The 24658-nt window shown below is 45.8% G+C and overlaps 1 protein-coding gene across 1 annotated transcript; it reads right to left on the reverse strand.

Moving 5' to 3' along the window:
* Positions 1-4986: 4986 nt before the first annotated feature.
* LOC148405146 (uncharacterized) lies at positions 4987-24658 on the reverse strand. The gene is made up of 2 exons (XM_088407279.1): positions 23689-24658; positions 4987-6611 (listed from the first exon to the last, which is right to left on the reverse strand). The coding sequence occupies exons 1-2, from the start codon at positions 24656-24658 to the stop codon at positions 4987-4989; spliced, it is 2595 nt and encodes an 864-aa protein (XP_088263405.1).

Genomic DNA, 24658 nt, shown 5'->3' on the forward strand with positions numbered 1-24658 from the left:
TCGCCAAGTTAGAGTCCCCCAGTATAATCCATTCTTCCCGGGGCGTGATCCTCCATTCCACCATTTTTCTATAGCTCTTCGGGTGGCAGTTCACGGCCCGGGAGGTCCTCGTTCGCTGGCCGGGTCCATCCGGGAGCCCGGCGGCTCTCCCCGCTCCTCCGGCCTTCCCATCCTCGGCCAGTGAAGAGGCGCTTTCCGTCGTCCCGTCCGGTTCCGGAGTTCGCCATCCCGGTGACGGGATCCCAGTCGGCGGCGGTGGTCCATCGCCATCACGTGCGCCCGCGGCGCCCCGCGGTTGTCCCATGATGTCCTCCCGTCCACCGTCCGGGCACGCTGTAGGATCAGAGGACGTCCCAGGTCTCGGACTCTCTCCTCCTTTCACGTCCTCGAGCGCCGCCCAAGTCTCATCCACTTCGGTCATCTCTGCCTCCAAGAGGAACGCGTCCATCGCGGTTTCCTCTCCACTCAAGTCAAGGAGCAGGTGTTCGGCCATTTCTTCCTCACTCCGATCCTCCAGCAGCTTTTCCTCCTCATCCTTTTCCATGGCCGAATGAGTGTCCATTATCGCTTCCGCGGTTTCCGGATTACTCTGAGACAACCCCAGAGAACGTCGTCCACCCGAAGGCGCGCTCGCGCTGCGCTTCCTGGAAGTTCCTTCAATTGGATTCCGTGGGGCCGGGGCAGTCCGTAGAGTTTCTCGCGGCGCCAGGACCGGACGTTCACCCTGGGTCGTCCCGTCCGCGGTCGGCGAATTGCCGACGCCGGCCCGCGGCTCCCTCGGTCCAATTTCCCGCGGCCGCGATTCCGGCCGTGTGTTCGCCTTGGTCACCTTTTCATTTCCTGGGGGTAAATCCAAAGTAGGCTGCGCAGGGGCCCGCTCGGGCCTCCGCTCTTCCACCAGCTTGTTCTCCCACTTTTCGTCCTTCTCATCCTCCTTTTCCACCGGTCTCTCCTCCCCTTCCAACTTCCTCGTTGCCATCTCCAGAAGCACATTCCCGACCGCCGTCAGAGTGGCGTCCACCAGAGTCGACTTTCTCCTGAGACCAAACCACTTGGCCGCAATTCTGAAGGCTGTTTGCCAATCGTCCCGCAGTACCCCCAGAAGTTCCTGGCGGGTACGCTCCGTGCCATCCTGATAATGCTGTTTCAGGATCAATTGCACGTTGTGGAGCCAAGCCTGCGTGTTGCCTTCCAGCAGTAGCTGGGTCCTTCCTGTCATGTCCGAGGGCCTGATGACCGCCCGCATTCGCGCCATGACCTCCCTGAGGCCCGACGGTTGGGCCCCCGCATCCCATTCCGTGATCCTCTTCTCATTGTAAGACATCCTGATTAAATTGTAGATGGCTCTCACCTGTAATTTCAGGCCCTCTTTCATCCTCATTGTTTCCATTCTATTCTTCTTCCCTTCCTTCCCTCCATCCGCTGGACAACGTTCCCGCCATTGTCCATCCTCATTGCTCCTGTGGGCCGTGCGAGGCCGCGGTCCTTTTTGCGCCTCCCGTTTCCAGTCCGTGCGGTCGGCGTCGTGCATTTCGCCCCGTCGCCCGTCGTTCGGACGCACACCGCGCCGCCCGGTGTATTCCGCGCGCTCCGCGGTGCGCTCTGTGTGCTCCCCACCGCCCGGTGAAGAACGTGTTGCGTCACGACGACGGCCCGGTGAACCCAGTCTCACTCTCTTCTCCGGTCTCCCCCTCGAAGCCCGCTCGGGCGTCGTGGGCAACGCTCTTTTTTCTTCCTCCGGGCCCGCGCGGTGGTGGGTGGGTCTTCCCCGGTCCTCACGTTCCGGCAGGCCCGCGGCCACCCCCGCATATGTGCGGGAGTAGCGGCGGTCCGACTCGGACCTCTCTCGTTGCCCTCGTCGTGAGGCAAAGCGGTAGCGGGCCTCTCTCTCCTCTCTCCAATTCTTGTCAGAAACCCGTCGAGTCGTCGCTCCCCGCCAAGTTCTCTCATAACCTCCCATTTTCGTACTCTAAATTCACTTTATCAAACCGTGCAAAAGGCTCACTTTTTATCACCGAAGCGGACAACTTCGAATGCGAATCGAGCTCACTCTCGTAAGTTAGCCAAGAGTTGACCAATTAAGAAGAGTAACCCTGATTGGCCCCCCCCGTCTTTCACCCGTCACGTGATGCGCCCGAATCAAAGCCCCCGCCCCTGGCTAACCCCAGCGCGTAATTGCTAATGCTCCCCAAACCCTCCCGTGCGCCCTCGTCCAGTAGAAATGTGTGTACGTGTGTGTGTGTGTGTGTGCGAGCGTGCAAAAAGAGATCTTACCACCCTGCACCCGTTCGTTCCTCCGGTCGGGTGTTCACGTCTCTCGGTGCTCCTCCGTTCCCGAACGCAATTTGCCCACTTGGGCACACTGCGTCGGTCACCGGCATCCATTCCACCGGCTCATCGGCCAGTGAAGCATGTGATTTTTATTCAAAAAATACATATACACCGACACATTTCACTTTTCCGCAACCAGAACACACAATGAGCGGTTTGTCTTTATTTATTGGCGAACTATTTCAACAACTTTGAGCTCCGACTCCCCGTCCCCCCAATACGCACACCCGTGCGTAATTGGGGCAGAAAGTCAACTGCTTCCCGTCCTCGATGTCCGGTGGATGCTTAAAACCTCTCCCGTTCGCTGCGCAGTCCGCTGGCGGTGCATTGACTAGTCAATTTGGTGGTCGGTAGAGCCAGTCACGCAACGTTTCGAGCACCTTTTGCTCTCATCAGGCGTCCGGCTCTACCGCCAGCCGACTGCAGGAATTCCGGATGACGTCAGAGGCCAATCAGGTGGTAGCGGCTTAGCGTTAGCCTCGGCAGCTAGCAGGGACTTCCCCACTAGACGCGGTGCGCGTTGGCCGTCTCCACCCACCTTCTGTCCGGTCCGGTCGTCAGTTGCTTCCCGCCGATTTTCTCGAGGGCACTTTTAAAAGGGGTCTTCGGCACTCGAACGACTAAAGAGGGACGTCCCTACGTTAGCACGTCGTTCGGCTAATCGGGAGCTCCCCGCTAGCCTTAGTGCGCATGCGACGTACTCTCCTTTCACGTTTTGCGGTTGCTCTCACCGTTCGCCAATCCGCTGCTCCTCACATTAGAAGGTCCTCTGCCCGGTCCGGCGCTCCGTCCTCCCGGGAGTGGACACCGAGCCCACTTGTTGCACGTTCACGGGAGCTGTCAGGATAGACAAACGCTCACCGTGAAACATGCTCAGCTCACTTCCGCCCCGTTCCCGGATGTTTTGATTCTGTATCTCTTGCTCTACTCACCTGATGTAGTTCCGCCATGGGAACCTTCCCACAGCGCCCTCTGCGGCAGCCATTGTCAGTTCAGCATGCATTATCAATTTGGTGTGACGCGTATTTCATGTCTATGTAGCGAGCACGGCGAAATCTTTCAATATTCTTTTTATGTACGGGTTTTTTTAATTAGTTTTACATGTATAAGACTAAATATTTCTTATTTAAAAATTTTTTTCATTGATTCTCGTCGAATATCAGCATTTGTTCCTAATAAGAGTTATTTCGATTTTACAGGTTAGTTATGATTTTATTCTTTTATTTATTATTTTTTTGTTTCTATCTTCACCTCTTCTATTTTAATCATATTGTTACTTGTACCGCCCCTATCTAGGTTATTTTTTACCCCTATTATTCATTTATTTCAATTATTTTATACACCTTTATTTTTGTGAAGGTCCCTCCCTCATTTTGCTTCCCTAAGTGCCAGGAGTTTTGAACACGGTCCTCTCACCCCATCTAGTGGGCGTTGTATGGCCAAGCAGAAGACACCATCCTCAGCAACATCAACAGCAGTCATCACCGTGGCGGAAGAAGTATTAGTCATGTGCACAATCACAGTACCTTTTTCACACTGGCCAAGTTTCTCCCACTCGGCCGGGGCGCCGGAAGGAACCCTAGCCAGCCCCGCCAGGCCCGGGCAGGTTAGGTTTTTGGGTTAGAGGCCGGGATCCGGTAAAGACCGAAGTCCCGTGGTGCACTCGCCACGTCGGGGCGGCGTCAGGAACCCCCTTTGCCACCTTTTAATCCCGAATGGGAGCCTCGCGTTTTGAATCTCGGCCATCCCTTGTCTCGGGACCCCCGTGTGCGGTCCCGCACCCGTCCGAGCTCGTTTCGGGTCCCGTGACTTGTGTGAATTTGAGAAGCCTATTTGCTCGGTGGGCGTGCTCGGTCCATCTTCCGGGAAACTCGATTAGGCCGACTCCGCCCGCCACCGTGCCCAGCTCCTACTAGGTACACTTCGGACCCCGTTGGTCTTCCGTAGAGGTCTCCCCGAGTGAGTCCGGTCTCCGATGTTCCTCCGCAGCCATCTCCGATCCGCCTTGGTTGAGTTTGGCACCGGGCCGAAGTGGTCGAGATTAATCGTCCAAGATCAATTGTTTAGCATTGGGCCAGAAGAGAGAGTGTGTCGGTTGTGGTTCGGTAGTAGAGACGAATTGGTTAACATTTAGATAGTACATCCCCTTGCTCCAAGGGGGTGCCGTGGTTGGGTTTAGGCACTTCCCAACTAAAAGGAAATTGGTTAAATTTAGGCAATACACGCTCTGGGACCCCGGAGATGCGTATTGGTTAAGTTTAGGCATTCGCCCCAAAAAAAACAACAAGAATAGACGAATTGGTTAACAGTTTAGGCAATACACGCTCCGGGACCCCGGAGATGCGCATTGGTTAAGTTTAGGCATTCGCCCCAAAAAAAACAAGAACTTTTGGGTAGCCCGGCGGGCCCGCTGTTCCTTGGTTATGTGTTAGGGGTGTGGTAGGGTGTGTTGTCCACCCCCACTTCACGCCCCATTTTAAGTACTGGTTGAGTTTCAGCCTTGAGGTCAATTGGTTGACATTAGGCGAGGAGCGAGAAGAGAAATTGGTTGTGTTTAGGCGATGGGGACAACCTGGTTAACATTAGGCCGTACCCCCCCTCCCCTCCCACTTTGGGGGGTTGTGTGTGTGCGCGCGCGCGCGCGCGCCAGGGTCGCTAACCCTCGTTCAGTCCGAACGGGTGCCTTGTGTCCAGTCTCCGTATCCATCTTCTTTCCTCCCTCCTGCGCGCCGTTTGATCCCACCGTGGGCCCACTTGCAGTGTCCTGCATTTCAGGTGTTGTAGGCCGTGGGTTCTGAAGTGCCGGACCAGTCTCGTGTGGGTCTTCTTTCCATGCCTAATACAATACCTGTGTTGCCACATTCGCGTCCTCAGCGTGTTGCCCGTCTCGCCCACATATTTCATCCCGCACTTCATGCAGACCAGCAGGTAGATGCAGTTTTTCCTTTGTGGCTCGCGCACAGGTGGCAGTTTGACAACCAGTCCGGTGCGCCGGCTCCTCACGAAGGTCAGGGATCGGAATTCCAATCCCGCTGGTTCTTTTCGGGCGTTGCGTGCCGATTTCAACTTACTGCGCACTAGCAGGTCACCCAAATTGGGGTTCTTCCTGTAGGCCGCAATCAATCTCTGTCCCCCCATCCCGCTCAGGGGTTCGATGAATTTCCGGAAGTTCATCTTGCAGCGGTGGGTCAGCTGCACGCTCTGTTGAGAGAACGTTGCCACCAGGGGAATGACCCGGAACTCATCTTGGCGCTCCTGCCTTTTCCCCTTTTGTGACTTGAAGCTCTTCAAGGCCTTCCTCAACTCGCTCCTGCTGTAGCCTCTCCGTCGTAGTACCTTGAAGAGCGTGTCGACAGCCTCCCAAAAGTCCTCCTGTCGGCTGCAGATCCTGTGAAATCTAAGCAGTTGAGATTTGAGGATTCCCCTGAAGGTGTGCGGCGGGTGTAAGCTGGTCCTCCACAGCAAAGCGTGCGTGTCCGTGTCCTTGAAGTGGACCTTGAAGTCCAACTTGGATGTTACCTCAAAGTCCGGTCCCTTGAATGTGGTGACATCCAGGAAATCCACTCGCGTGTCATGGGTGTGGGCCTTTATTGTTATCGAGGCGTGGAACGTGTTGAGGTGTTGCGTGAAGGCTTCAAAGTCTTCCTCGGTGTGCGTCCACACCCCCCAGATGTCGTCCAAAAAACGAAAGTAATGCGCCGGCTTCTTAGCCGCCGCATTCAGGGCCGCTTCCTCCCAGTGGGCCATGTAAATGTTTGCATATGACGGGGCAAACTTCTTGCCCATCGCCGTGCCGCAGACCTGCAAGAAATACTCCGAGTTGAACTCGAAGTCATTCCTGGTCAAGTTGATTTCCAGCAGTTTGATTAGCGCGTCATCCGGTCTTCTAGGATCCGGATAGCGGGTCATGAAGCGTCTGACCGCCAGGATGCCCGCCGCTGTTTCAATGTTCGTATATAAACTGTCCACGTCGATCGTGAAGAGAATAGCGGCTTGTGGGATTCGCAGGCCCCGGATTTTGTTTAAAAAATCATACGTGTCTTTAATGTAGCTCGCGTGCTTGGTGGACAACGGGTTCAAGTAGAACTCTAGATATTCAGCCACCCTGTATGTTTCGCTTCCACAGTCCGAAACTATCGGGCGGCCCGGGGGTATCAAACCCGGTTTGCTCCAAGTTGCCGGGCTCTTATGAATTTTCGGGAGCAAGTAGAAGAGCCTCGGTCTGGGGTCCGAGCTCCCCTGGAGGTACTGGGCTTGACGTTTATCAATGTAGCCGTTGTCTTGCAGGGTTAGGGTTAGGGTTAGGGTTAGGGTAGGGTTAGGGTTAGGGTTAGGGTTAGGGTTAGGGTTAGGGTTAGGGTTAGGGTTAGGGTTAGAGGGTTAGGTAAGGGAAAAAGACCCCACCCCCAACGGAAGACTTCCTCCGTCGGGGGTAAGGTAAGTGCACGGTCCTGCCACTGATTCCTCCCCCTTGGTCCCCGAGCACTCTTGGTTTTCTTTCCATCTTGGTTTTCTTCTTGGTTTTCTTTGTACCTTCTGTCTTGGGCTTTCTTTTTATCTCCTTTCTTGGGTTTCTCTTTCTGGTTTCATGCTTTCTTTGGTTTCGCCTTTGTTATCTAATAATATTTTTGCATGCTTTATGTTCAATGGGGCCCGTCGCGACGTTTCGGATTATTTTATCCTTCTTCAGGCTGGGTCCCCATTCGCTTTCTTTAAGCTTTTCTTTTTGTTTTATTTTTGAGATATTTTGTTCCTCTGTCTTTGTTCTTCTTGCATGTCCTTTATTTAGGTTTTGTTTTTTTCTTTCTTGCATGATGTCTTTCTTTTTCTGCTTTTGATTCATCTTTCTCTTTGTATATCCTTCTTGCATGTGTCTGTCTTCTTTATCTTTTTGCTTTGTGTGTAGTTCTCCCTCCCTTTTGTATTGGCACCCCCAAATCTTTCCCCCTTCTGTTGCTTGATTTTAGCCTTCCGTTTCTTTCCAACTTTCTTCCACCCATAATCAATCCCTTACTTTTATGCAGATTAGCACTCCCATCCCTAAATTTAGGCTCTACCAGTTATTGTGGCTTCTGGGAGCATTATTTATATACTTTTTGCCTTTTTTCGGCTGTATCCTCCCCATCCAATTTGGGCTAATTTTACACTGCTTCAAGTAAGATTTTTGATTATTTGTGTCCCATCCCCCCTCTCTCTTAGTTTTCTCCATTTCGCCAAATTAGGGTTATGTTTAGGGGTTATTTTTAGGGTTAGTCAAATCGGGTGTTATGTTTAGGGTTAGGCCAATTAGGGGTTGTGTTTAGGGTTACGTTTTGGGTAGTCCATTAGTTAGGGTTATGTTTAGTCAATTGGTTGTGTTTAGGGCTTCATTTCGGCCTTTTCATTCCACAGGTCCCAAGGGGTCGGAAATCAGTGGCGGCACAGGCAGGTTAGGTAAGGGAAAAAGACCCCACCCCCAACGGAAGACTTCCTCCGTCGGGGGTAAGGTAAGTGCACGGTCCTGCCACTGATTCCTCCCCCTTGGTCCCCGAGCACTCTTGGTTTTCTTTCCATCTTGGTTTTCTTCTTGGTTTTCTTTGTACCTTCTGTCTTGGGCTTTCTTTTTATCTCCTTTCTTGGGTTTCTCTTTCTGGTTTCATGCTTTCTTTGGTTTCGCCTTTGTTATCTAATAATATTTTTGCATGCTTTATGTTCAATGGGGCCCGTCGCGACGTTTCGGATTATTTTATCCTTCTTCAGGCTGGGTCCCCATTCGCTTTCTTTAAGCTTTTCTTTTTGTTTTATTTTTGAGATATTTTGTTCCTCTGTCTTTGTTCTTCTTGCATGTCCTTTATTTAGGTTTTGTTTTTTTCTTTCTTGCATGATGTCTTTCTTTTTCTGCTTTTGATTCATCTTTCTCTTTGTATATCCTTCTTGCATGTGTCTGTCTTCTTTATCTTTTTGCTTTGTGTGTAGTTCTCCCTCCCTTTTGTATTGGCACCCCCAAATCTTTCCCCCTTCTGTTGCTTGATTTTAGCCTTCCGTTTCTTTCCAACTTTCTTCCACCCATAATCAATCCCTTACTTTTATGCAGATTAGCACTCCCATCCCTAAATTTAGGCTCTACCAGTTATTGTGGCTTCTGGGAGCATTATTTATATACTTTTTGCCTTTTTTCGGCTGTATCCTCCCCATCCAATTTGGGCTAATTTTACACTGCTTCAAGTAAGATTTTTGATTATTTGTGTCCCATCCCCCCTCTCTCTTAGTTTTCTCCATTTCGCCAAATTAGGGTTATGTTTAGGGGTTATTTTTAGGGTTAGTCAAATCGGGTGTTATGTTTAGGGTTAGGCCAATTAGGGGTTGTGTTTAGGGTTACGTTTTGGGTAGTCCATTAGTTAGGGTTATGTTTAGTCAATTGGTTGTGTTTAGGGCTTCATTTCGGCCTTTTCATTCCACAGGTCCCAAGGGGTCGGAAATCAGTGGCGGCACAGGCAGGTTAGGTAAGGGAAAAAGACCCCACCCCCAACGGAAGACTTCCTCCGTCGGGGGTAAGGTAAGTGCACGGTCCTGCCACTGATTCCTCCCCCTTGGTCCCCGAGCACTCTTGGTTTTCTTTCCATCTTGGTTTTCTTCTTGGTTTTCTTTGTACCTTCTGTCTTGGGCTTTCTTTTTATCTCCTTTCTTGGGTTTCTCTTTCTGGTTTCATGCTTTCTTTGGTTTCGCCTTTGTTATCTAATAATATTTTTGCATGCTTTATGTTCAATGGGGCCCGTCGCGACGTTTCGGATTATTTTATCCTTCTTCAGGCTGGGTCCCCATTCGCTTTCTTTAAGCTTTTCTTTTTGTTTTATTTTTGAGATATTTTGTTCCTCTGTCTTTGTTCTTCTTGCATGTCCTTTATTTAGGTTTTGTTTTTTTCTTTCTTGCATGATGTCTTTCTTTTTCTGCTTTTGATTCATCTTTCTCTTTGTATATCCTTCTTGCATGTGTCTGTCTTCTTTATCTTTTTGCTTTGTGTGTAGTTCTCCCTCCCTTTTGTATTGGCACCCCCAAATCTTTCCCCCTTCTGTTGCTTGATTTTAGCCTTCCGTTTCTTTCCAACTTTCTTCCACCCATAATCAATCCCTTACTTTTATGCAGATTAGCACTCCCATCCCTAAATTTAGGCTCTACCAGTTATTGTGGCTTCTGGGAGCATTATTTATATACTTTTTGCCTTTTTTCGGCTGTATCCTCCCCATCCAATTTGGGCTAATTTTACACTGCTTCAAGTAAGATTTTTGATTATTTGTGTCCCATCCCCCCTCTCTCTTAGTTTTCTCCATTTCGCCAAATTAGGGTTATGTTTAGGGGTTATTTTTAGGGTTAGTCAAATCGGGTGTTATGTTTAGGGTTAGGCCAATTAGGGGTTGTGTTTAGGGTTACGTTTTGGGTAGTCCATTAGTTAGGGTTATGTTTAGTCAATTGGTTGTGTTTAGGGCTTCATTTCGGCCTTTTCATTCCACAGGTCCCAAGGGGTCGGAAATCAGTGGCGGCACAGGCAGGTTAGGTAAGGGAAAAAGACCCCACCCCCAACGGAAGACTTCCTCCGTCGGGGGTAAGGTAAGTGCACGGTCCTGCCACTGATTCCTCCCCCTTGGTCCCCGAGCACTCTTGGTTTTCTTTCCATCTTGGTTTTCTTCTTGGTTTTCTTTGTACCTTCTGTCTTGGGCTTTCTTTTTATCTCCTTTCTTGGGTTTCTCTTTCTGGTTTCATGCTTTCTTTGGTTTCGCCTTTGTTATCTAATAATATTTTTGCATGCTTTATGTTCAATGGGGCCCGTCGCGACGTTTCGGATTATTTTATCCTTCTTCAGGCTGGGTCCCCATTCGCTTTCTTTAAGCTTTTCTTTTTGTTTTATTTTTGAGATATTTTGTTCCTCTGTCTTTGTTCTTCTTGCATGTCCTTTATTTAGGTTTTGTTTTTTTCTTTCTTGCATGATGTCTTTCTTTTTCTGCTTTTGATTCATCTTTCTCTTTGTATATCCTTCTTGCATGTGTCTGTCTTCTTTATCTTTTTGCTTTGTGTGTAGTTCTCCCTCCCTTTTGTATTGGCACCCCCAAATCTTTCCCCCTTCTGTTGCTTGATTTTAGCCTTCCGTTTCTTTCCAACTTTCTTCCACCCATAATCAATCCCTTACTTTTATGCAGATTAGCACTCCCATCCCTAAATTTAGGCTCTACCAGTTATTGTGGCTTCTGGGAGCATTATTTATATACTTTTTGCCTTTTTTCGGCTGTATCCTCCCCATCCAATTTGGGCTAATTTTACACTGCTTCAAGTAAGATTTTTGATTATTTGTGTCCCATCCCCCCTCTCTCTTAGTTTTCTCCATTTCGCCAAATTAGGGTTATGTTTAGGGGTTATTTTTAGGGTTAGTCAAATCGGGTGTTATGTTTAGGGTTAGGCCAATTAGGGGTTGTGTTTAGGGTTACGTTTTGGGTAGTCCATTAGTTAGGGTTATGTTTAGTCAATTGGTTGTGTTTAGGGCTTCATTTCGGCCTTTTCATTCCACAGGTCCCAAGGGGTCGGAAATCAGTGGCGGCACAGGCAGGTTAGGTAAGGGAAAAAGACCCCACCCCCAACGGAAGACTTCCTCCGTCGGGGGTAAGGTAAGTGCACGGTCCTGCCACTGATTCCTCCCCCTTGGTCCCCGAGCACTCTTGGTTTTCTTTCCATCTTGGTTTTCTTCTTGGTTTTCTTTGTACCTTCTGTCTTGGGCTTTCTTTTTATCTCCTTTCTTGGGTTTCTCTTTCTGGTTTCATGCTTTCTTTGGTTTCGCCTTTGTTATCTAATAATATTTTTGCATGCTTTATGTTCAATGGGGCCCGTCGCGACGTTTCGGATTATTTTATCCTTCTTCAGGCTGGGTCCCCATTCGCTTTCTTTAAGCTTTTCTTTTTGTTTTATTTTTGAGATATTTTGTTCCTCTGTCTTTGTTCTTCTTGCATGTCCTTTATTTAGGTTTTGTTTTTTTCTTTCTTGCATGATGTCTTTCTTTTTCTGCTTTTGATTCATCTTTCTCTTTGTATATCCTTCTTGCATGTGTCTGTCTTCTTTATCTTTTTGCTTTGTGTGTAGTTCTCCCTCCCTTTTGTATTGGCACCCCCAAATCTTTCCCCCTTCTGTTGCTTGATTTTAGCCTTCCGTTTCTTTCCAACTTTCTTCCACCCATAATCAATCCCTTACTTTTATGCAGATTAGCACTCCCATCCCTAAATTTAGGCTCTACCAGTTATTGTGGCTTCTGGGAGCATTATTTATATACTTTTTGCCTTTTTTCGGCTGTATCCTCCCCATCCAATTTGGGCTAATTTTACACTGCTTCAAGTAAGATTTTTGATTATTTGTGTCCCATCCCCCCTCTCTCTTAGTTTTCTCCATTTCGCCAAATTAGGGTTATGTTTAGGGGTTATTTTTAGGGTTAGTCAAATCGGGTGTTATGTTTAGGGTTAGGCCAATTAGGGGTTGTGTTTAGGGTTACGTTTTGGGTAGTCCATTAGTTAGGGTTATGTTTAGTCAATTGGTTGTGTTTAGGGCTTCATTTCGGCCTTTTCATTCCACAGGTCCCAAGGGGTCGGAAATCAGTGGCGGCACAGGCAGGTTAGGTAAGGGAAAAAGACCCCACCCCCAACGGAAGACTTCCTCCGTCGGGGGTAAGGTAAGTGCACGGTCCTGCCACTGATTCCTCCCCCTTGGTCCCCGAGCACTCTTGGTTTTCTTTCCATCTTGGTTTTCTTCTTGGTTTTCTTTGTACCTTCTGTCTTGGGCTTTCTTTTTATCTCCTTTCTTGGGTTTCTCTTTCTGGTTTCATGCTTTCTTTGGTTTCGCCTTTGTTATCTAATAATATTTTTGCATGCTTTATGTTCAATGGGGCCCGTCGCGACGTTTCGGATTATTTTATCCTTCTTCAGGCTGGGTCCCCATTCGCTTTCTTTAAGCTTTTCTTTTTGTTTTATTTTTGAGATATTTTGTTCCTCTGTCTTTGTTCTTCTTGCATGTCCTTTATTTAGGTTTTGTTTTTTTCTTTCTTGCATGATGTCTTTCTTTTTCTGCTTTTGATTCATCTTTCTCTTTGTATATCCTTCTTGCATGTGTCTGTCTTCTTTATCTTTTTGCTTTGTGTGTAGTTCTCCCTCCCTTTTGTATTGGCACCCCCAAATCTTTCCCCCTTCTGTTGCTTGATTTTAGCCTTCCGTTTCTTTCCAACTTTCTTCCACCCATAATCAATCCCTTACTTTTATGCAGATTAGCACTCCCATCCCTAAATTTAGGCTCTACCAGTTATTGTGGCTTCTGGGAGCATTATTTATATACTTTTTGCCTTTTTTCGGCTGTATCCTCCCCATCCAATTTGGGCTAATTTTACACTGCTTCAAGTAAGATTTTTGATTATTTGTGTCCCATCCCCCCTCTCTCTTAGTTTTCTCCATTTCGCCAAATTAGGGTTATGTTTAGGGGTTATTTTTAGGGTTAGTCAAATCGGGTGTTATGTTTAGGGTTAGGCCAATTAGGGGTTGTGTTTAGGGTTACGTTTTGGGTAGTCCATTAGTTAGGGTTATGTTTAGTCAATTGGTTGTGTTTAGGGCTTCATTTCGGCCTTTTCATTCCACAGGTCCCAAGGGGTCGGAAATCAGTGGCGGCACAGGCAGGTTAGGTAAGGGAAAAAGACCCCACCCCCAACGGAAGACTTCCTCCGTCGGGGGTAAGGTAAGTGCACGGTCCTGCCACTGATTCCTCCCCCTTGGTCCCCGAGCACTCTTGGTTTTCTTTCCATCTTGGTTTTCTTCTTGGTTTTCTTTGTACCTTCTGTCTTGGGCTTTCTTTTTATCTCCTTTCTTGGGTTTCTCTTTCTGGTTTCATGCTTTCTTTGGTTTCGCCTTTGTTATCTAATAATATTTTTGCATGCTTTATGTTCAATGGGGCCCGTCGCGACGTTTCGGATTATTTTATCCTTCTTCAGGCTGGGTCCCCATTCGCTTTCTTTAAGCTTTTCTTTTTGTTTTATTTTTGAGATATTTTGTTCCTCTGTCTTTGTTCTTCTTGCATGTCCTTTATTTAGGTTTTGTTTTTTTCTTTCTTGCATGATGTCTTTCTTTTTCTGCTTTTGATTCATCTTTCTCTTTGTATATCCTTCTTGCATGTGTCTGTCTTCTTTATCTTTTTGCTTTGTGTGTAGTTCTCCCTCCCTTTTGTATTGGCACCCCCAAATCTTTCCCCCTTCTGTTGCTTGATTTTAGCCTTCCGTTTCTTTCCAACTTTCTTCCACCCATAATCAATCCCTTACTTTTATGCAGATTAGCACTCCCATCCCTAAATTTAGGCTCTACCAGTTATTGTGGCTTCTGGGAGCATTATTTATATACTTTTTGCCTTTTTTCGGCTGTATCCTCCCCATCCAATTTGGGCTAATTTTACACTGCTTCAAGTAAGATTTTTGATTATTTGTGTCCCATCCCCCCTCTCTCTTAGTTTTCTCCATTTCGCCAAATTAGGGTTATGTTTAGGGGTTATTTTTAGGGTTAGTCAAATCGGGTGTTATGTTTAGGGTTAGGCCAATTAGGGGTTGTGTTTAGGGTTACGTTTTGGGTAGTCCATTAGTTAGGGTTATGTTTAGTCAATTGGTTGTGTTTAGGGCTTCATTTCGGCCTTTTCATTCCACAGGTCCCAAGGGGTCGGAAATCAGTGGCGGCACAGGCAGGTTAGGTAAGGGAAAAAGACCCCACCCCCAACGGAAGACTTCCTCCGTCGGGGGTAAGGTAAGTGCACGGTCCTGCCACTGATTCCTCCCCCTTGGTCCCCGAGCACTCTTGGTTTTCTTTCCATCTTGGTTTTCTTCTTGGTTTTCTTTGTACCTTCTGTCTTGGGCTTTCTTTTTATCTCCTTTCTTGGGTTTCTCTTTCTGGTTTCATGCTTTCTTTGGTTTCGCCTTTGTTATCTAATAATATTTTTGCATGCTTTATGTTCAATGGGGCCCGTCGCGACGTTTCGGATTATTTTATCCTTCTTCAGGCTGGGTCCCCATTCGCTTTCTTTAAGCTTTTCTTTTTGTTTTATTTTTGAGATATTTTGTTCCTCTGTCTTTGTTCTTCTTGCATGTCCTTTATTTAGGTTTTGTTTTTTTCTTTCTTGCATGATGTCTTTCTTTTTCTGCTTTTGATTCATCTTTCTCTTTGTATATCCTTCTTGCATGTGTCTGTCTTCTTTATCTTTTTGCTTTGTGTGTAGTTCTCCCTCCCTTTTGTATTGGCACCCCCAAATCTTTCCCCCTTCTGTTGCTTGATTTTAGCCTTCCGTTTCTTTCCAACTTTCTTCCACCCATAATCAATCCCTTACTTTTATGCAGATTAGCACTCCCATCCCTAAATTTAGGCTCTACCAGTTATTGTGGCTTCTGGGAGCATTATTTATATACTTTTTGCCTTTTTTCGGCTGTATCCTCCCCATCCAATTTGGGCTAATTTTACACTGCTTCAAGTAAGATTTTTGATTATTTGTGTCCCATCCCCCCTCTCTCTTAGTTTTCTCCATTTCGCCAAATTAGGGTTATGTTTAGGGGTTATTTTTAGGGTTAGTCAAATCGGGTGTTATGTTTAGGGTTAGGCCAATTAGGGGTTGTGTTTAGGGTTACGTTTTGGGTAGTCCATTAGTTAGGGTTATGTTTAGTCAATTGGTTGTGTTTAGGGCTTCATTTCGGCCTTTTCATTCCACAGGTCCCAAGGGGTCGGAAATCAGTGGCGGCACAGGCAGGTTAGGTAAGGGAAAAAGACCCCACCCCCAACGGAAGACTTCCTCCGTCGGGGGTAAGGTAAGTGCACGGTCCTGCCACTGATTCCTCCCCCTTGGTCCCCGAGCACTCTTGGTTTTCTTTCCATCTTGGTTTTCTTCTTGGTTTTCTTTGTACCTTCTGTCTTGGGCTTTCTTTTTATCTCCTTTCTTGGGTTTCTCTTTCTGGTTTCATGCTTTCTTTGGTTTCGCCTTTGTTATCTAATAATATTTTTGCATGCTTTATGTTCAATGGGGCCCGTCGCGACGTTTCGGATTATTTTATCCTTCTTCAGGCTGGGTCCCCATTCGCTTTCTTTAAGCTTTTCTTTTTGTTTTATTTTTGAGATATTTTGTTCCTCTGTCTTTGTTCTTCTTGCATGTCCTTTATTTAGGTTTTGTTTTTTTCTTTCTTGCATGATGTCTTTCTTTTTCTGCTTTTGATTCATCTTTCTCTTTGTATATCCTTCTTGCATGTGTCTGTCTTCTTTATCTTTTTGCTTTGTGTGTAGTTCTCCCTCCCTTTTGTATTGGCACCCCCAAATCTTTCCCCCTTCTGTTGCTTGATTTTAGCCTTCCGTTTCTTTCCAACTTTCTTCCACCCATAATCAATCCCTTACTTTTATGCAGATTAGCACTCCCATCCCTAAATTTAGGCTCTACCAGTTATTGTGGCTTCTGGGAGCATTATTTATATACTTTTTGCCTTTTTTCGGCTGTATCCTCCCCATCCAATTTGGGCTAATTTTACACTGCTTCAAGTAAGATTTTTGATTATTTGTGTCCCATCCCCCCTCTCTCTTAGTTTTCTCCATTTCGCCAAATTAGGGTTATGTTTAGGGGTTATTTTTAGGGTTAGTCAAATCGGGTGTTATGTTTAGGGTTAGGCCAATTAGGGGTTGTGTTTAGGGTTACGTTTTGGGTAGTCCATTAGTTAGGGTTATGTTTAGTCAATTGGTTGTGTTTAGGGCTTCATTTCGGCCTTTTCATTCCACAGGTCCCAAGGGGTCGGAAATCAGTGGCGGCACAGGCAGGTTAGGTAAGGGAAAAAGACCCCACCCCCAACGGAAGACTTCCTCCGTCGGGGGTAAGGTAAGTGCACGGTCCTGCCACTGATTCCTCCCCCTTGGTCCCCGAGCACTCTTGGTTTTCTTTCCATCTTGGTTTTCTTCTTGGTTTTCTTTGTACCTTCTGTCTTGGGCTTTCTTTTTATCTCCTTTCTTGGGTTTCTCTTTCTGGTTTCATGCTTTCTTTGGTTTCGCCTTTGTTATCTAATAATATTTTTGCATGCTTTATGTTCAATGGGGCCCGTCGCGACGTTTCGGATTATTTTATCCTTCTTCAGGCTGGGTCCCCATTCGCTTTCTTTAAGCTTTTCTTTTTGTTTTATTTTTGAGATATTTTGTTCCTCTGTCTTTGTTCTTCTTGCATGTCCTTTATTTAGGTTTTGTTTTTTTCTTTCTTGCATGATGTCTTTCTTTTTCTGCTTTTGATTCATCTTTCTCTTTGTATATCCTTCTTGCATGTGTCTGTCTTCTTTATCTTTTTGCTTTGTGTGTAGTTCTCCCTCCCTTTTGTATTGGCACCCCCAAATCTTTCCCCCTTCTGTTGCTTGATTTTAGCCTTCCGTTTCTTTCCAACTTTCTTCCACCCATAATCAATCCCTTACTTTTATGCAGATTAGCACTCCCATCCCTAAATTTAGGCTCTACCAGTTATTGTGGCTTCTGGGAGCATTATTTATATACTTTTTGCCTTTTTTCGGCTGTATCCTCCCCATCCAATTTGGGCTAATTTTACACTGCTTCAAGTAAGATTTTTGATTATTTGTGTCCCATCCCCCCTCTCTCTTAGTTTTCTCCATTTCGCCAAATTAGGGTTATGTTTAGGGGTTATTTTTAGGGTTAGTCAAATCGGGTGTTATGTTTAGGGTTAGGCCAATTAGGGGTTGTGTTTAGGGTTACGTTTTGGGTAGTCCATTAGTTAGGGTTATGTTTAGTCAATTGGTTGTGTTTAGGGCTTCATTTCGGCCTTTTCATTCCACAGGTCCCAAGGGGTCGGAAATCAGTGGCGGCACAGGCAGGTTAGGTAAGGGAAAAAGACCCCACCCCCAACGGAAGACTTCCTCCGTCGGGGGTAAGGTAAGTGCACGGTCCTGCCACTGATTCCTCCCCCTTGGTCCCCGAGCACTCTTGGTTTTCTTTCCATCTTGGTTTTCTTCTTGGTTTTCTTTGTACCTTCTGTCTTGGGCTTTCTTTTTATCTCCTTTCTTGGGTTTCTCTTTCTGGTTTCATGCTTTCTTTGGTTTCGCCTTTGTTATCTAATAATATTTTTGCATGCTTTATGTTCAATGGGGCCCGTCGCGACGTTTCGGATTATTTTATCCTTCTTCAGGCTGGGTCCCCATTCGCTTTCTTTAAGCTTTTCTTTTTGTTTTATTTTTGAGATATTTTGTTCCTCTGTCTTTGTTCTTCTTGCATGTCCTTTATTTAGGTTTTGTTTTTTTCTTTCTTGCATGATGTCTTTCTTTTTCTGCTTTTGATTCATCTTTCTCTTTGTATATCCTTCTTGCATGTGTCTGTCTTCTTTATCTTTTTGCTTTGTGTGTAGTTCTCCCTCCCTTTTGTATTGGCACCCCCAAATCTTTCCCCCTTCTGTTGCTTGATTTTAGCCTTCCGTTTCTTTCCAACTTTCTTCCACCCATAATCAATCCCTTACTTTTATGCAGATTAGCACTCCCATCCCTAAATTTAGGCTCTACCAGTTATTGTGGCTTCTGGGAGCATTATTTATATACTTTTTGCCTTTTTTCGGCTGTATCCTCCCCATCCAATTTGGGCTAATTTTACACTGCTTCAAGTAAGATTTTTGATTATTTGTGTCCCATCCCCCCTCTCTCTTAGTTTTCTCCATTTCGCCAAATTAGGGTTATGTTTAGGGGTTATTTTTAGGGTTAGTCAAATCGGGTGTTATGTTTAGGGTTAGGCCAATTAGGGGTTGTGTTTAGGGTTACGTTTTGGGTAGTCCATTAGTTAGGGTTATGTTTAGTCAATTGGTTGTGTTTAGGGCTTCATTTCGGCCTTTTCATTCCACAGGTCCCAAGGGGTCGGAAATCAGTGGCGGCACAGGCAGGTTAGGTAAGGGAAAAAGACCCCACCCCCAACGGAAGACTTCCTCCGTCGGGGGTAAGGTAAGTGCACGGTCCTGCCACTGATTCCTCCCCCTTGGTCCCCGAGCACTCTTGGTTTTCTTTCCATCTTGGTTTTCTTCTTGGTTTTCTTTGTACCTTCTGTCTTGGGCTTTCTTTTTATCTCCTTTCTTGGGTTTCTCTTTCTGGTTTCATGCTTTCTTTGGTTTCGCCTTTGTTATCTAATAATATTTTTGCATGCTTTATGTTCAATGGGGCCCGTCGCGACGTTTCGGATTATTTTATCCTTCTTCAGGCTGGGTCCCCATTCGCTTTCTTTAAGCTTTTCTTTTTGTTTTATTTTTGAGATATTTTGTTCCTCTGTCTTTGTTCTTCTTGCATGTCCTTTATTTAGGTTTTGTTTTTTTCTTTCTTGCATGATGTCTTTCTTTTTCTGCTTTTGATTCATCTTTCTCTTTGTATATCCTTCTTGCATGTGTCTGTCTTCTTTATCTTTTTGCTTTGTGTGTAGTTCTCCCTCCCTTTTGTATTGGCACCCCCAAATCTTTCCCCCTTCTGTTGCTTGATTTTAGCCTTCCGTTTCTTTCCAACTTTCTTCCACCCATAATCAATCCCTTACTTTTATGCAGATTAGCACTCCCATCCCTAAATTTAGGCTCTACCAGTTATTGTGGCTTCTGGGAGCATTATTTATATACTTTTTGCCTTTTTTCGGCTGTATCCTCCCCATCCAATTTGGGCTAATTTTACACTGCTTCAAGTAAGATTTTTGATTATTTGTGTCCCATCCCCCCTCTCTCTTAGTTTTCTCCATTTCGCCAAATTAGGGTTATGTTTAGGGGTTATTTTTAGGGTTAGTCAAATCGGGTGTTATGTTTAGGGTTAGGCCAATTAGGGGTTGTGTTTAGGGTTACGTTTTGGGTAGTCCATTAGTTAGGGTTATGTTTAGTCAATTGGTTGTGTTTAGGGCTTCATTTCGGCCTTTTCATTCCACAGGTCCCAAGGGGTCGGAAATCAGTGGCGGCACAGGCAGGTTAGGTAAGGGAAAAAGACCCCACCCCCAACGGAAGACTTCCTCCGTCGGGGGTAAGGTAAGTGCACGGTCCTGCCACTGATTCCTCCCCCTTGGTCCCCGAGCACTCTTGGTTTTCTTTCCATCTTGGTTTTCTTCTTGGTTTTCTTTGTACCTTCTGTCTTGGGCTTTCTTTTTATCTCCTTTCTTGGGTTTCTCTTTCTGGTTTCATGCTTTCTTTGGTTTCGCCTTTGTTATCTAATAATATTTTTGCATGCTTTATGTTCAATGGGGCCCGTCGCGACGTTTCGGATTATTTTATCCTTCTTCAGGCTGGGTCCCCATTCGCTTTCTTTAAGCTTTTCTTTTTGTTTTATTTTTGAGATATTTTGTTCCTCTGTCTTTGTTCTTCTTGCATGTCCTTTATTTAGGTTTTGTTTTTTTCTTTCTTGCATGATGTCTTTCTTTTTCTGCTTTTGATTCATCTTTCTCTTTGTATATCCTTCTTGCATGTGTCTGTCTTCTTTATCTTTTTGCTTTGTGTGTAGTTCTCCCTCCCTTTTGTATTGGCACCCCCAAATCTTTCCCCCTTCTGTTGCTTGATTTTAGCCTTCCGTTTCTTTCCAACTTTCTTCCACCCATAATCAATCCCTTACTTTTATGCAGATTAGCACTCCCATCCCTAAATTTAGGCTCTACCAGTTATTGTGGCTTCTGGGAGCATTATTTATATACTTTTTGCCTTTTTTCGGCTGTATCCTCCCCATCCAATTTGGGCTAATTTTACACTGCTTCAAGTAAGATTTTTGATTATTTGTGTCCCATCCCCCCTCTCTCTTAGTTTTCTCCATTTCGCCAAATTAGGGTTATGTTTAGGGGTTATTTTTAGGGTTAGTCAAATCGGGTGTTATGTTTAGGGTTAGGCCAATTAGGGGTTGTGTTTAGGGTTACGTTTTGGGTAGTCCATTAGTTAGGGTTATGTTTAGTCAATTGGTTGTGTTTAGGGCTTCATTTCGGCCTTTTCATTCCACAGGTCCCAAGGGGTCGGAAATCAGTGGCGGCACAGGCAGGTTAGGTAAGGGAAAAAGACCCCACCCCCAACGGAAGACTTCCTCCGTCGGGGGTAAGGTAAGTGCACGGTCCTGCCACTGATTCCTCCCCCTTGGTCCCCGAGCACTCTTGGTTTTCTTTCCATCTTGGTTTTCTTCTTGGTTTTCTTTGTACCTTCTGTCTTGGGCTTTCTTTTTATCTCCTTTCTTGGGTTTCTCTTTCTGGTTTCATGCTTTCTTTGGTTTCGCCTTTGTTATCTAATAATATTTTTGCATGCTTTATGTTCAATGGGGCCCGTCGCGACGTTTCGGATTATTTTATCCTTCTTCAGGCTGGGTCCCCATTCGCTTTCTTTAAGCTTTTCTTTTTGTTTTATTTTTGAGATATTTTGTTCCTCTGTCTTTGTTCTTCTTGCATGTCCTTTATTTAGGTTTTGTTTTTTTCTTTCTTGCATGATGTCTTTCTTTTTCTGCTTTTGATTCATCTTTCTCTTTGTATATCCTTCTTGCATGTGTCTGTCTTCTTTATCTTTTTGCTTTGTGTGTAGTTCTCCCTCCCTTTTGTATTGGCACCCCCAAATCTTTCCCCCTTCTGTTGCTTGATTTTAGCCTTCCGTTTCTTTCCAACTTTCTTCCACCCATAATCAATCCCTTACTTTTATGCAGATTAGCACTCCCATCCCTAAATTTAGGCTCTACCAGTTATTGTGGCTTCTGGGAGCATTATTTATATACTTTTTGCCTTTTTTCGGCTGTATCCTCCCCATCCAATTTGGGCTAATTTTACACTGCTTCAAGTAAGATTTTTGATTATTTGTGTCCCATCCCCCCTCTCTCTTAGTTTTCTCCATTTCGCCAAATTAGGGTTATGTTTAGGGGTTATTTTTAGGGTTAGTCAAATCGGGTGTTATGTTTAGGGTTAGGCCAATTAGGGGTTGTGTTTAGGGTTACGTTTTGGGTAGTCCATTAGTTAGGGTTATGTTTAGTCAATTGGTTGTGTTTAGGGCTTCATTTCGGCCTTTTCATTCCACAGGTCCCAAGGGGTCGGAAATCAGTGGCGGCACAGGCAGGTTAGGTAAGGGAAAAAGACCCCACCCCCAACGGAAGACTTCCTCCGTCGGGGGTAAGGTAAGTGCACGGTCCTGCCACTGATTCCTCCCCCTTGGTCCCCGAGCACTCTTGGTTTTCTTTCCATCTTGGTTTTCTTCTTGGTTTTCTTTGTACCTTCTGTCTTGGGCTTTCTTTTTATCTCCTTTCTTGGGTTTCTCTTTCTGGTTTCATGCTTTCTTTGGTTTCGCCTTTGTTATCTAATAATATTTTTGCATGCTTTATGTTCAATGGGGCCCGTCGCGACGTTTCGGATTATTTTATCCTTCTTCAGGCTGGGTCCCCATTCGCTTTCTTTAAGCTTTTCTTTTTGTTTTATTTTTGAGATATTTTGTTCCTCTGTCTTTGTTCTTCTTGCATGTCCTTTATTTAGGTTTTGTTTTTTTCTTTCTTGCATGATGTCTTTCTTTTTCTGCTTTTGATTCATCTTTCTCTTTGTATATCCTTCTTGCATGTGTCTGTCTTCTTTATCTTTTTGCTTTGTGTGTAGTTCTCCCTCCCTTTTGTATTGGCACCCCCAAATCTTTCCCCCTTCTGTTGCTTGATTTTAGCCTTCCGTTTCTTTCCAACTTTCTTCCACCCATAATCAATCCCTTACTTTTATGCAGATTAGCACTCCCATCCCTAAATTTAGGCTCTACCAGTTATTGTGGCTTCTGGGAGCATTATTTATATACTTTTTGCCTTTTTTCGGCTGTATCCTCCCCATCCAATTTGGGCTAATTTTACACTGCTTCAAGTAAGATTTTTGATTATTTGTGTCCCATCCCCCCTCTCTCTTAGTTTTCTCCATTTCGCCAAATTAGGGTTATGTTTAGGGGTTATTTTTAGGGTTAGTCAAATCGGGTGTTATGTTTAGGGTTAGGCCAATTAGGGGTTGTGTTTAGGGTTACGTTTTGGGTAGTCCATTAGTTAGGGTTATGTTTAGTCAATTGGTTGTGTTTAGGGCTTCATTTCGGCCTTTTCATTCCACAGGTCCCAAGGGGTCGGAAATCAGTGGCGGCACAGGCAGGTTAGGTAAGGGAAAAAGAGGTTAGGGTTAGGGTTAGGGTTAGGGTTAGGGTTAGAGGGTTAGGGTTAGGGTTAGGGTTAGAGGGTTAGGGTTAGGGTTAGGGTTAGGGTTAGGGTTAGGGTTAGGGTTAGGGTTAGGGTTAGGGTTAGGGTTAGGGTTAGGGTTAGGGTTAGGGTTAGGGTTAGGGTTAGGGTTAGGGTTAGGGTTAGGGTTAGGGTTAGGGTTAGGGTTAGGGTTAGGGTTAGGGTTAGGGTTAGGGTTAGGGTTAGGGTTGGGTTAGGGTTAGGGTTAGTATAAAGATCCGGTAGCGGTCCGGTTGGGCCTCCGAAAGAAGGAGACCCTCCCGGGGGGGTCCGCTCCGTTGTGCACTCGCCGCACTGGTTGCCACCCATCTCCCGAAAGCCGAACAATCCATGTCTCTATTATTCCTGTTTTTTTTCCCCTTTATTCTCTACTTTAGCCTCTATGCATTTCTAGCAGCCTTTGCCGTCAGTTAATTTAACCCCGTTTTTTGTCTTGCAGGTTCCATGAGTGCAACGTCAGACAACCTCATTTCACTGTTAAGGTCCAATGTTGGCGAATCAATTCTCCCACACATTGGTTGTCCAGTCAGAACAGTTCAGTGGATAGCCTATTCTAACGAATGGCCTTTTATCCTCATCATAAATCTGTCTGATCCCCTGTTGGTGGGGGGGTGGTCGCATGTTGTCTACTTGCCATCACGCGTTCAAGCCAAATGGGTACTGTGTGCCCAACCGAATTTGCCACTCCATGGCCACGCGTTCGCGTTCGGTTTGGTTCCACAGTGGGCCCATTTGTAGTGACCTACATTCAAGGTGGCTCATATTGTGTAATTTATAATGATGCACCACCCGTGAGGTCGCCAACTTGGCTTCGCTTGTCACGTGATCACGGAGTTTGTCTATCTCCTGTTGCACTGTTCCGCTTGTGTCACCTACATACATCATCCCACAGAGGGCGCAATGCAGTAAGTACACACAATTTGGACGGGAAGGCTCGCGTACTGGTGGGATTTTTATTATGCGTCTCGTGCGTCCGTGACGTAAAAATATGAGGGGGCGGGAGAAGGGACTTGCCCGTTGCTCCTCCGACTCCGTTAAGTTCGGCAAAGTGCCGCTGACCAAAAGATCACCCAAATTGGGGTTCTTTCGAAAAGCAGCAATTACCGGTCGGTTTTCCAAACCCCTCTGGGTTCTCAAATAACCCTTGAAGTTTACTTTACAATTGACCGCTAGTCTGACGCTCTGTCTTGAAAATGTCACCACCAGCGGGGTGCATTCACCCTCCTCGCGGCGTTCTTGTGGTCCAGGCTCCCGGAAGGAACGTCGGGCTTTGCGCAGCTCACTCCTACTGTATCCCCGACGTCGTAAGACTGTAAACAAAGTAGAAGTGGCCTCCCGGAAATCCTCCCGGCGGCTACAGATTCGCGCAAATCGTAATAATTGGGATTTAATGATGCCAGTAAAGGTATGACGTGGATGCAAGCTTGTACGCCATAACAACGCATGTGTATCCGTCTCCTTAAAATGCACCTTAAAATCCAATATTAGAGTATCAGCGAAATCTGGGCCCTTAAATGTTGTGACATCCAAAAAGTCAACCTGGGTCCTGCTAATGTTAGCCTTAACCGAGATCGACTCATTTTGTGTGTTCAAATGTGTCACAAATTTTCCGAAATTATCTTCCGAGTATGGCCAGACGCCCCAGATGTCATCTAAGAAGCGATAGTAATGCAAGGGGCGTTGTGGTGCTGAGGACAGTGCCCGCTCCTCCCACCAAGCCATGAAGATGTTGGCATAGGAGGGTGCAAAAGCTTTGCCCATCGCCGTGCCACATATCTGCAAATAATATTGGGAATCAAAAACGAAATCATTTCTCGTAAGATTGATTTCCAATAAACGGAGCAGAGCATCATCTGGTCGTCGGTTATCGGGAGAACGGTTCATCCATTCTCTTACCGCTATTAATCCTGTTGGAGTGTCGATATTTGTGTATAGACTTTCCACATCCATCGTGAACAGGAATGCATCCCGCGGAATTTGTAGATTACGCATTTTACCGAGGAAATCGTATGTATCCTTCAGGTAACTGGGATGCTTGTTTGATAATGGATTCAGGTGGAATTCCACAAAATTAGCGGTTCTATACGTTTCACTATCACAATCTGAGACAATGGGGCGTCCAGCTGGCAT

This window comes from Hippichthys cyanospilos, unplaced genomic scaffold, assembly GCF_059441005.1.
Source record: "Hippichthys cyanospilos isolate Australia breed blue-spotted pipefish unplaced genomic scaffold, RoL_Hcya_1.0 HiC_scaffold_60, whole genome shotgun sequence".
In the NCBI taxonomy this organism is placed as follows: domain Eukaryota; kingdom Metazoa; phylum Chordata; class Actinopteri; order Syngnathiformes; family Syngnathidae; genus Hippichthys; species Hippichthys cyanospilos.

Bases quoted from the DNA above. Each gene is read 5' to 3' on its own strand.
- LOC148405146 (XM_088407279.1), bottom strand. From the start codon at position 24,658: ATGCCAGCTGGACGCCCCATTGTCTCAGATTGTGATAGTGAAACGTAT. The intron at 6,612-23,688 runs GTAAAGTAAACT...TAACCCTGCAAG, and splicing joins CGTCAGACTAGCGGTCAATT to ACAACGGCTACATTGATAAA.